The sequence below is a fragment of the Ovis canadensis genome, chromosome 25 (genome assembly GCF_042477335.2).
Source record: "Ovis canadensis isolate MfBH-ARS-UI-01 breed Bighorn chromosome 25, ARS-UI_OviCan_v2, whole genome shotgun sequence".
Classification (NCBI taxonomy): Eukaryota; Metazoa; Chordata; class Mammalia; order Artiodactyla; family Bovidae; genus Ovis; species Ovis canadensis.
This window is the reverse complement of record NC_091269.1, coordinates 61,253,943-61,266,414: the sequence shown is the minus strand read 5'-3', so window position 1 is coordinate 61,266,414 and position 12,472 is coordinate 61,253,943. Positions and strand designations below refer to the sequence as shown.

Genomic DNA, 12,472 nt, shown 5'->3' with positions numbered 1-12,472 from the left:
GTCACTTACTGGGCGGGAAGTGATAAGATATTCCACCTGTTTGCTTTTTTCGCGTTTGAGTAATTGCCTTAGTCGTTGCTGCTGCTGTTAAGGAAGTTTAATTGTGGATGTGAAGCTTCAGCCTCTAGATGAAAAGAAAGCTACAAAAAAAAAAAATCATAGCTTATCTCAATTTAGATTCTTAGTTCCTGAATGCAGAGCCGTTCATCTTAGCTGGCATTAAACTTGGCTCTGGCATACTATGTTGAACAAAAGTTACTTGGTCTCTGTGTTCAGACCCTTAAGTCTGTCAGGAGAGATGGACGATTATAAAAGTCAACATAATAAACGGTAATGGATGTTCCAGTTCATAAGGGAGCGGAACATAATGGTAGAGTCAGGTGTACCTAATCCAGTTTGTAGGCTCAAAGATAATCTCCCAGCCAGAAGATAAGAATTTTATTCTGAAGACTAAAGAGTAATGCAGATGACCCCACCCTTATGGCAGAAAGTGAAGAGGAACTAAAGAACCTCTTGATGAAGGTGAAAGAGGGGAGTGAAAAAGTTGGCTGAAAGCTCAACATTCAGAAAACGAAGATCATGGCATCTTGTCCCATCACTTCATGGCAAATAGATGGGAAAACAGTGGCAGACTTTATTTTTGGGGGTTCCAAAATCACTGCAGATGGTGACTGCAGCCATGAAATTAAAAGACGCTTACTCCTTGGAAGGAAAGTTATGACCAACCTAGACAGTATATTCAAAAGCAGAGACATTACTTTGCTGACTAAGGTCTGTCTAGTCAAGGCTATGATTTTTCCAGTAGTCATGTATGGATGTGAGAGTTGGACTGTGAAGAAGGCTGAGGACCGAAGAATTGATGCTTTTGAAGTGTGGTGTTGGAGAATACTCTTGAGAGTCCCTTGGACTGCAAGGAGATCCAACCAGTCCATTCTAAAGATCAGTCCTGGGTGTTCTTTGGAAGGAATGATGCTAAAGCTGAAACTCCAGTACTTTGGCCACCTCATGCGAAGAGTTGACTCATTGGAAAAGACTCTGATGCTGGGAGGGATTGGGGGCAGGAGGAGAAGGGTACGACAGAGATGGCTGGATAGTATCACCGATTCGATGGATGTGAGTTTGAGTGAACTCCGGTAGTTGGTGATGGAGAGGGAGGCCTGGTGTGCTGCAATTTATGGGGTTGCAAAGAGTCGGACACGACTGAGTGACTGAACTGAACTGAAGAGTAATGAGGGGTTAGCTAGATGAAGAGAAGTTAATGAAGTGATCCCAGAGTGCAGCTGATGAATATTGTGGACAGGGGAGAGTAGTGAGAGATGGGGTTGCAGAGAGAGGCAAAGATCAGGTCATACTGGGCGTGCTGAGGGTTTTGAACTTTATTTCTAAGGGCAATAAGAAACTATTAAAAGGCTTCAATAGGGGAGTGACATAATTGGATATATATTTTTAAAATACATATTTATGAAAATATACATATTTTAAAGATCCTTGTTGCTAGTGTGTGGAAAATGAAGAATGGATTGAAAGGGAGCAGAAGTGCAGGCTCAAGACTGGTTAAGGAGTTAGTCTACATAGGAAATAATGATGGTTTATACTTGGTTGCAGGCAGTAGTTGGAGAAGGAAATGGCAACCCACTCCAGCACTGTTGCCTAAAGAATTCTGTGGACAGAGGAGCCTGGTGGGCTGCTGTCTATGGGATTGCACAGAGTTGGACATGACTGAAGCGACTTAGCATGCATGCATGCATTGGAGAGGGAAATGGCACCCCACTCCAGTATTCTTGCCTGGAAAATCCCAGGGACAGAGGAGCCTGGTGGGCTGCCGTCTATGGGGTCGCACAGAGTCGGACACGACTGAAACGACTTAGCAGCAGCAGGCAGTAGTAAAGGGGAAAAGTGGATGGATTTAGGAGAGAACAGGATATAAGCGTTTGTACCTCATAAGAAATATATATGAGCTGGAAATATAGATTGGAAGTTCTTACAATATACACCATTATTGATGCTTTGGAAGTAGATTAGATGGTATAAAGCATATACTGGAAAAAAAGGTGACCTAGGACAGAAACTTTAGGAACACTGCCATATAAGAGTAGACTGAAGGGAAGCAACCAGGGAAGTAGGAGGGAAGCCTGGCTCTTGGTCATGCAAGGACAAGAGCATTTGAAAAAGGAAGCGTTGGTCAACAGTGTAAGAGAATGGACAGAGGTCAGGCCATCCTCTGACGAATGGTGTACACTTAGTCCTCTCAGGACTTACAGGCAATGGGGAAGCAGACCTCCAATGAGCAATGAAGGATGAGCAGGGTTTGATTTATAAATCAAGGAGAGAGAAAACTACAAAGGCCGAGGGAATGGGATGTACAAAACGTGGCTTGATAGGAGCACAGGATGACAAGACTGTCAGTTAAGGCTGGGAAGGAGCAGAAGAGCTTATTTATGGACAAAGTCAAGTGCCATTTCAAGGAGTTTGGACACTATTCTGTGGTTAATGGGGAACCACTATATGGTCAGTTTCTTCGGTGGCTCAGGTGTAAAGAATCCTGCAGCGGGGGAGACGTGGGTCCAATCCCTGGGTTGGGAAGATCATTTGGAGAAGGTCATGGAAACCCAGTCCAGTATTCTTGCCGGGAACATCTCATGAACAGAAGAGCCTGGCGGGCAAGGTCCTTGGGTTGCAAAGAGTTGGGCACAACTGAAGCGACCGAGCGCAGAGTATGGCTAAAAAGCTTATAAGAAAGGGTTGCAGTCGTTTGGTTTATGTTTTTGGAAAGATGGCTTAGGCAGCGATCTTTGGACTTTTCTGACTGCGTCCCGCAGTAGATATATCTCCTGATTAACGTGCCATGTTTATAACAAGCGTTTCATGGAGTAAACTTAGCTTTACTATGTATGAAGCATTCTCACGTTGTCTGTAATATTTAACTAAAAAATGTTGGTCATTTGTAGTTTCTGGAACACTGGGTTAGAGCAAGTCGAGACTGCAGACAGGGAGACCAGTCATGAGACCAGTGCAGGTGAGCTGGCCCACTGAGTGATGTAACTATGCTTGTAATATTGGTGCTCTTTTGAAGATGGGGAGAAAGGTGGATTTAAGATTTAGGATGTAGATTTTAGAGGACTTGTTGAAGGGAGAGTGGAAGGGAGAGGAACTGAGGGTGACCTCCAGGTACTGTGACTTCCGTGACAGGCTCATTTGTGGTCCTGTTATAGATCCTATAAAGGAGGAGGAGGAGTGGAGGGAGAGGGGTGGCTGTCAGTCCTTACTGATTGGATCTTCTGATTTTCTGCAGAAGAGGAACTGAGTTAATACTTGGGCTGTACTTGTGCATGTGTGTAAATGTTTTCTGTATACCTGGCAGAGGACGCCAATGAACAAAATATTCACAGTGTAAATTTGTATCAAAATCTGTTGGTTGAGATTTTGGAATTCTTTTAGGAACTTGGTATTTAAAATTTTTATATGTGCTTATCCTAGGAGAAGTAAGGTAGGGAAATGGATATTTATTTGGCACCTTTAAATTCTGTGTTCTTTGTCTTCCTGGGCATTTTCCTTATACCGATAGAAATCTGCACGTCTGCACATAGGCAGAACCCCGCTTCTGACTCACATTCCGATGGGGAATGGTTTATCCGGTTGTACTGGTATAGGAGCTCCCCTTTCCACCTATTGACAGTTACCTGTAAACAGTGAGCAGTTTCTCTCCTCACTTCAGGGATGGCCCCAGTCTAGGTCGTTGGTGGTTGGGGGGTTGTCTGGAGCTGTATTGTTCCCATCTCCCTTATCGTTTTTTTAGCCTTAGTGCCGTCAAAAGCATCTTCAAACCTCTTTGCTCATCTCAAAACTTTCCCACTGTCCATTGCTCTTTGGACTCACCACACCGTTCCTTCCCATGCCTTACGTCCTGCTGCTGGAGGAAAGAGGCTTTTTGTGAAGGTGGGGTGTTCCTTTGAATACAAGTGAATTTTTCTGCATTTTATGCCTTTTGACTGTATCTCTAGCACCTAATTTAATGATTTGCTCATTGAAAGATGCTGGATATTGAGTGAGGTTACTGAGATTATGTGATGTAAAGTCAGAGTAAAGATGGAGAACTAATGATCTCAGTGAAAAAAGAGATTGGGTGGAAATGTTGGTAGAGGATACATTTCTTGAGTTTCTTCTTTGTGAGACTGGCCACTTAGTATTTTCCTCTCACTGATCCACATAAGCCTTGGAAATAAGTATTGTTAATCCCAGTTTATAGGTGAGCAAGTAAAGTCTCAAAGAAATGAAGTACATTATTACTAAGTGACTGAGCAAAGATCTCAAGTGGGCCTTAGAAAGCATCACTAGGAACGAAGCTAGTGGAGGTGATGGAATTCCAGTTGAGCTGTTTCAAATCCTAAAAAATGATGCTATGAAAGTGCTGCACTAAATATGCCAGCAAATTTGGAAAACTCAGCAGTGGCCACAGGACTGGAAAAGGTCAGTTTTTGTTCTAATCCCAAAGAAAGGCAATGCCAAAGAATGTTCAAACTGCCGCACAGTTGCACTCATCTCACACACTAGTAAAGTAATGCTCAGAATTCTCCAAGCCAGCCTTCAGCAATACGTGAACTGTGAACTTCCAAATGTTTAAGATGGATTTAGAAAAGGCAGAGGAACCAGAGAGCAAATTGTCAACATCCGCTGGATCATGGAAAATGCAAGAGAGTTCCAGAAAAATATCTACTTCTGCTTTATTGACTATGCCCAAGCCTTTGACTGTGTGGATCACAATAAACTGTGGAAAATTCTGAAAGAGATGGGAATACCAGACCACCTGACCTACCTCTTGAGAAACCTATATGCAGTTCAGGAAGCAACAGTTAGTACTGGACATGGAAAAACAGACTGGTTCCAAATAGGAAAAGGCGTATGTCGAGGCTGTATATTGTCACCCTGCTTATTTAACTTCTATGCAGAGTACATCATGAGAAATGCTGGGCTGGAAGAAGCACAAGCTGGAATCAAGATTGCCAGGAGAAATATCAATAACCTCAGATATGCAGATGACACCACCCTTATGGCAGAAAGTGAAGAGGAACTCAAAAGCCTCTTGATGAAAGTGAAAGAGGAGAGTGAAAAAGTTGGCTGAAAGCTCAACATTCAGAAAACGAAGATCATGGCATCTGGTCCCATCACTTCATGGCAAATAGATGGGGAAACAGTAGAAACGGTGTCAGACTTTATTTTTTTGGGTTCCAAAATCACTGCAGATGGTGATTGCAGCCATGAAATTAAAAGATGCATACTCCTTGGAAGAAAAGTTATGACCAACCTAGATAGCATATTGAAAAGCAGAGACATTATTTTGCCAACAAAGGTGTGCCTAGTCAAGGCTATGGTTTTTCCTGTGGTCATGTATGGATGTGAGAGTTGGACTATAAAGAAAGCTGAGTGCTGAAGAATTGATGCTTTTGAAGTGTGGTGTTGGAGAAGACTGTTGAGAGTCCCTTGGACTGCAAGGAAATCCAACCAGTCCATCCGAAAGGAAATCAATCCTGAGTTTTCACTGGAGGGACTGATGCTAAAGCTGAAACTCCAGTACTTTGGCCACCTGATGCAAAGAGCTGACTCTTTGGAAAAGACCCTGATGCTGGGAAAGATTGAGAGCAGGAGAAGAAGGGGACAACAGAGGATGAGATAGTTGGATGGCATCACTGACTCAATGGACATGAGTCTGAGTGAACTCCGGGAGTTGGTGATGGCCAGGGAGGCCTGGCGTTCTGCAGTCTATTGGGTTGCAAAGAGTCGGACATGACTGAGTGACTGAACTGAATTGAGCAAAGATCTCAGGCCAAGATTTTGTTTGACTCTGTTTTGTGTCTATTTCATCACCTCCTATGGCCTCTCTCTTTGTTTACTGTGATTACTTCTAGTTAAAAGAAAGATTCCCTGGAACCTGGGACACGTCATTTTATGCTTTGTTGCTGTTTAGCCGCTAGGTCGTGTCTGACCCTCTGCGACCCCAGGCCTCCCTGTCCCTCAGTCTCTCCCAGAGTTCACCCAAGTTCATGTCCATTGAATCGGTGATGCTATCCATTTTATGCTTACTTCAGGAATAAGAGGGATACAGCTGAAACAGTCCTGTGATGTGCTGTAAAAGAAACCTTTGGAAGCCAGGAACTGTAGCATTGGTAGGCTCTCCTTTCTCTGGGGTCCTTGGAAGAACTGAGGACTGTTTTATTAGCAGGAAATGATGGTTCCTAGCCTCTTGCTTCTCCTTCACCCTGTTCTCAGGCTTCAGGAATTATAACAGGAAGCCTGAAGCTAGAGAGAGCACATTCTCAGTGTCAGAGCTGCACGAGACGCCCTCCCCTTCAGCTGCACTGTCGCACTCTTCATAGCTTCTTACGAAATGATGTTGCCTGCACTCTTCAGGTTCAGTTGACTCGTCATGGTAGTGTCATGCTTCGTGTGTGCTAAAGGAACATAGTCATATCGTACCATCAAATCTTTACATTTATGGAAAATGGCATTTTAAATTCTATACTGACTCAGAAAATGAATTTTTTTGCCCGTTTGCTGTGCTTGATATAATGAAATTAAATAGAGAAGATGAAACTGTAGAAAAAGTTTCAGAATCAACTGGTTTATTCTCACTCTTTTGTGACTAGAATTAATTTTTTCTCTGAAGTCTAATTTACTGTGGAAGTGCTAACTTCATAAAATGACTAAAGTCGTGGTGTTTAAGAAGAAATACCAAATATATATGTACAATTTTTGTGACAAATGATTTTTAAACTGCTGATAAAAGATTTTGACTAGTTAGAATGTTAGTATTTAGTATAAAATGTGAATTATGTGGCACTCAAATACAGTGATAAATAAATGATTGATTTTCATGTATTTGGGATGGCGTCTCATGTTATGGTGTTTGAAGGGACATGGGTAAATAAGAGGGTTTATGATCTAAGGTGACTAGATTCTTACATTGCAATTTAGACAGTAGTTGAGAATGTTCAAGATTTTATGGTTTCTCATATTAAAGAGCTTCCCTGGTGCCTCAGATGGAAAAAAAAATCTGCCTGCAGTGCAGGAGACCTAGGTTTGATTGCTAGGTCAAGAAGATCCCCTGGAGAAGGGAATGGCAACCCACTCTAGTGTTCTTGCCTGGAGAATTCCTTGGACAGAGGAGCTTGGTGGCTGTAGACCATGGGGTCACAAAGAGTCAGATACAACTGAGCGACTAACACTTTCACTGTCATGCTAAAATGTTATATACATGTAATCCACATGCAATACATTAAATTTAAAAGCATGCTTAAATTTCTAATGTTTATATGAATTTGGCTTCCATTTATTTATGGTTTATGTACCTTGCTGAACCATTAGTTCTACTTTTGCTACTATCTGCTGGTCATCTATCTAGTTATCTCTTTGGCATTTCAAATTTAGTGTGTTCATATTGACCCAACCATGTTTTCCCCTACATCCAGTTCTCTTACCGTCTGCATTTCCAGTTAATGTTCTCACCGTCTTTCAAGTCTCAGGCTTAAAGTTTAGTGCCACCTCTAACCTCTGTCATTTTGGAATCTGTGATGACTCTCACTTCTCAACTTCTGTTCTCTATTCTTACAAAGACAAGACTAGTTTTGGATCTCGACCAATAGTTCTTCAACTTTGCTGATCATCAGAACCACTTTTTAGGGGGGAAAAAATACAGAATCCACCTCCCCTCATACCTCCATCATCACATATAGATTTTCATTCAGAAGGTCTAGATGTGGCCCTTGGACCCCTCTGTTGTCAGCCTTGACGATTCAGTTGGCTTGGGAACCACTGACCTAGACCAGTGCCTTCCTCGTCAGCTTCTAACGGTAGACTCTTCCTTCTTGCCCCTTCACACCAGCTGTCTAGGCTGTGTATCCTGCCTGACTGGGAGCCTCCTAGATTTGAATTCTGGCATTACAGCTCTGAATGTGACTTTGGACATTATTTTGTACCTCTCTTTGTGGGTTTTTCAGGACTCTCTTTGGTTCCTTGCTGACCTTTCAGCCATATTTTCTGTTGTTTTCTTCATATTTCTCTACCATTGGTTCTGTTCTTCGGATTTGTTCCCTTAATGTGACTACATGTTTATTCTTCAAGAACTGCTTAGCAGATGATCCCACTTTCTTCAATTCCCTAAAGTAGCCCTTTCCTCAGAAATATCTTAATTTCTAATCAGGGTCTTTTTGAATTCATTTTACTTTTAAAATCTATTGTTACTGTTATTTTGGCCTCACTGTGCACTTGCAGGACCTCAGTTCCCCAACCAGGCATTGAACCTGGGCCAGGTCAGGGAAAGCGCCAAATCCTAAACACTAGACCACCAGGGGCCTCCCTTAGGATCTCTTTTAATACCAATAATAACTAATAACTAACATTTACTGGGCATATGGTAAGCGGTTTGCAGTGGTTGTTACTTTAAACCTCACAATAACCCAAGAGAGACACTATTAATTTGCACATCTACTGATGAGGAGTCAGACACAGAGAGGCGGCTCTTCACGAAATCACGCAGGAAGTCAGAAGGAGAGCCAGGGTTTGGACCTAGGTGAAGAATCTGCCTGCAGCGCAGGAGACACAGAAGGTGTGGGTTCGATTCCTAGGTCCAGAAGAGCCCCTGGAGATGGAAACGGCAACCCACTCCTGTTCTCTTGCCTGAAAATTCCCATGGAGAGAGGAGCCTGGCAGGCTGTTAGTCCAAAGGGTCACAAAGAGTCGAACAATGAGCGACTAAGCACACAGTCTGATTTCAGAGTCTGTAGTCTCATCCGTTAGACCAGACCAGTTCCTTTAAGGTCTGGTCACTTTTATCTTCTGTGCCGAATGTATTTATGTTTATGTTCCTGTATCTTCTCCCATTGCTTGCATGAGGAAGGAATGATTGATCTTTTTTTAATCCGCAGAACCTAGCTTAATGCCTTCCATGTGTATCTGCTGCTGTAGGTGTTCTCTCCTTGAAGGTATGCATGCACATAGATTTCTCTTTCCTTCACAGTTTTCAAGCAGAAGACGATAACCAGTTGGATGGACACGAAAGGAATCAAGACAGTGGGATCAGAAAGGTACAGAAACATGCTCGTCTAGAGGAGCGAACAGCCTGATGCATGGGTGTTGGGTCGCGGCTCATGCTGGTGTCTCTCCTTTTTGCTCTCACGTTTTCCTGTGTTGGCATTTCCGTTGATGCTGTGCGCCAGGGATGGTTTAGTGACCCTGAGATGCAGAGATGAAGCAGCAGTGGTCTCTGCCTTTAAGATGCTTGCAGTGAGTGGTGCTGACAGACGCCGAAAAGCACGGATTCTTACACGTGTGATCGGCGCCGCAGCAAAGATGCACACAAGGCGCCGTGGCAGTTAGCATGTAGAGCAGACAGTCAGCTTTACCTTTGCAAGAGGGGCCGCACAGGAGGCGAGAGAGGGTTAACACTGCTTTCTGGCTGGTGTTTGCCAGGCACACAGTTGGGAAAAGGGCATTATAGGCAAACGTGCAAAGGTATGGAGTCGTGAAAGAGCATGCTGTATGCTCAGGTAATCGCAAGTTTAGTTATGGCTCTGGTATTGCAGGGATGTGTGTGGGTCAGTGATCTTTTCGTGTCATGAATTCTTTCTGTTGTGTCGTAAGTTCTGTTGTGCCATTCTTTCTGCTCTTTTGCAGTTTGCATAGTAAAGAAAACAACAATACAGGAGAAGAATCCATGATGAGTTCTGTACAAAAAGATAACTTTTATCAACATAACATGGAAAAATTAGAAAATGTCTCTCAGCTAGGTTTTGATAAGTCACCAGCTGAAAAAAGTACGCAGTGTTTGAAGCAGCATCAGACTGCAGCTGTGTGTCGGTGGCAGAATGAAGGGAGACACTCGGAGCGGCTTTCGGAGAGTGAGCCTCCTGCAGTGACTCTGGTGCCAGAGCAGTTCAGTAACGCTAATGTTGGTCGGTCACCCCAAAATGATGGTCACAGCGACACAAATAGTGAGGAGAGTCGAGATAACCAGCCGTTTCTGACACACGTGAAGCTTGCGAACGCACAGCAGACGGTGGAAGATGGACAGGGCAGGGAAGCCAGAAGCTGCCAGAAGTATAGCGGGGCTCGCCATCCTGCAGAAGCCCGCGCAGGGTGTCGGCAGGAGGAGACAGACGTGCTGCCGGAGAGCCCCTTGTCAGACGTTGGCTCTGAGGATGCTGGTACTGGACTGAAAAATGCCAACAGATTGAGCAGACAAGAAAGTGGTCTAGGAAATTCTCCTCCGTTTGAGAAAGAAAGTGAACCCGAGTCACCAATGGACGTAGATAATTCCAAAAATAGTTGTCAGGATTCAGAAGCAGATGAAGAGACAAGTCCAGGTTTTGATGAACAGGAAGATAGCAGTTCTGTTCAAACAGCAAATAAGCCTTCAAGGTTCCAACCAAGAGAAGCTGACACTGAGTTGAGGAAGCGGTCCTCTGCTAAGGGAGGTGAGATTCGATTACATTTCCAGTTTGAAGGAGGAGAGAGTCGAGCTGGAATGAATGATGTGAATGTCAAACGACCTGGAAGTACTTCTAGCCTGAATGTAGAGTGCAGAAATTCTAAGCAACATGGGAGAAAGGATTCTAAAATCACAGATCATTTCATGAGAGTGCCCAAAGCAGAGGACAAAAGGTAATTTTTACCATCAAGAGTATCTTCAGTAGGGTAATGTGTTATATAATTTTGTGAGGGGGAGTTTCACAAAGTTATGGTTTGCACTGAAGGCAAGAAATAATTGTCTTTCTTATTAATTACTAATGCATAATTTAAACTTAGACTCAAATGTTAAATTCTAAAAATCACAGAAACAGAAAAGAAGTAAACAATCAGATTTTAGTTTCATGAACTTCCTTCTGAGATTTATGGGAATTACTCGATCATAAACATGATAGGAACTGCTGTTACCTCAGGCTACTGTACATGCATTTTCGCTGATGCTCTGACGGCAGGCAGGTGGTGGTGCACTCACCTCACAAATGAGAAGACTGAAATTGGTTAGGAAAGCCACTGAGATTATGTAACTTGTGGGGAGTAAAGCTGGGATTTAAATCCCAGCCTGTATGATTACGAAAAAATGTAAGTATAAAAATTACCTTAAAGCCCACTCCATAATTTTTGTGATCTTTTATGGCAAGCACGCCATAGTAAGTTCACTTCATTGAAAATTGTTGTCTAGAGTCTTAAGAAGTAGCGGACACGGTGCACCATGACTTGTTTGGCAATGTACCTATTGTTTTACAAGGCCCCTTTTTTCAGAAGGTGATTTACATGTGTTCGGAAATTCCTTCCACAGACTATTGAAAATAAGCTCTTGGCTTTTATTGTAAGCCTTATAAGCTTTTTGTTGTTTTGTTTTTTCTAAATACCAAGGAGAAAGAGCAGGTTTGGCACATTTTAAACAATAACTTCTGGGTAAGTGTTTTTACTTGTGTGTCTAAGTGAATTTAAACAGTGAGTGGTTTGTGATTGAATATATTTGTTTTGATCTTAGAAAAGAACAATGTGAAAGGAAACATCAAAGAACAGAAAGGAAGATCCCTGAATACATTCCACCTCACCGTTCTCCAGATAAGAAATGGCTTGGAACTCCTATTGAGGAGATGAGAAGGATGCCAAGGTGTGGGGTCCGGCTGCCTCCCTTGAGACCATCTGCCAATCACACAGTGACTGTTCGGGTAGATATTGCCTCTTGCCGATAAAGAGGGAAGGTGCTGAGTTTCAATTTATTTCGATACTTGTGAAAAACAGACCAATGCATAGAAAGTGCTTCTCTTTTCTGCATATATAAAGTACTGAGAAGTCTATAGAACAGAGAAATATGATAATAGGTTACTTAATACGGTACTTAACACATCCGTAAGATGAATCACTGTTAACTGCTGAGGGTATTGAATATTCTGTATTGTTAAGAAAATTTATTGAATTAAAAAATTCAATTGACAATATTTATTGAGTACCCACTACATGTTAGACACTAAAATTCAAAATTGTACGTTGTTCAGTATCCTCAAATTCTTCTCCGGTTTGATGCTCTTTTTCTGAGCTTTAGATTCTTCTAGACATCCCCATCACTATCCCATAGGCATCTCAAGCTCAGCATTTCTAAAACCAACCTCATTTTTAAAGACTCTGTGGTTGAATGTACGTAATGTGAAGTTTGCCAACTTGATCACCTTTAAGTGTGCATTGCAGTGGCGGTGCTGTGCAACCATTACCACTGTTCATTCCCGGAAATTTTCCGTCTTCCTGCACATAAGCTCTACCTGCTAAACGGTAACTTCTCATTCCTCACTAACCCTGGGAACCTCTTTCATACTTCTCATGGGTTCTTTTAAAAAAAATAAAAAGAAACACTTTATTGAGCATTTAAGTGTTCAGTTGTATTTAGTTAGTTTACTGAGTTAGGCAACCATGGCCGTAACCCAATCTTAGAATGTTTCTGTCACTCTTA

At 42.5% G+C, this 12,472-nt stretch overlaps 1 protein-coding gene across 2 annotated transcripts in view; it reads left to right on the top strand.

Annotated features, from left to right (window-relative positions):
- PARG (poly(ADP-ribose) glycohydrolase) overlaps positions 1 to 12,472 on the top strand; it is a 116,953-nt gene that overhangs the window by 734 nt on the left and 103,747 nt on the right. For both annotated transcript variants that reach the window (XM_069572293.1, XM_069572292.1), the window contains exons 2-4: positions 9,011 to 9,077; positions 9,667 to 10,653; positions 11,513 to 11,696. In XM_069572293.1, coding sequence (XP_069428394.1) covers positions 9,040 to 9,077; positions 9,667 to 10,653; positions 11,513 to 11,696 — 1,209 coding nt within the window. In that variant the 5' untranslated portion in view covers positions 9,011 to 9,039. The remainder of the gene's footprint in view (positions 1 to 9,010; positions 9,078 to 9,666; positions 10,654 to 11,512; positions 11,697 to 12,472) is intronic.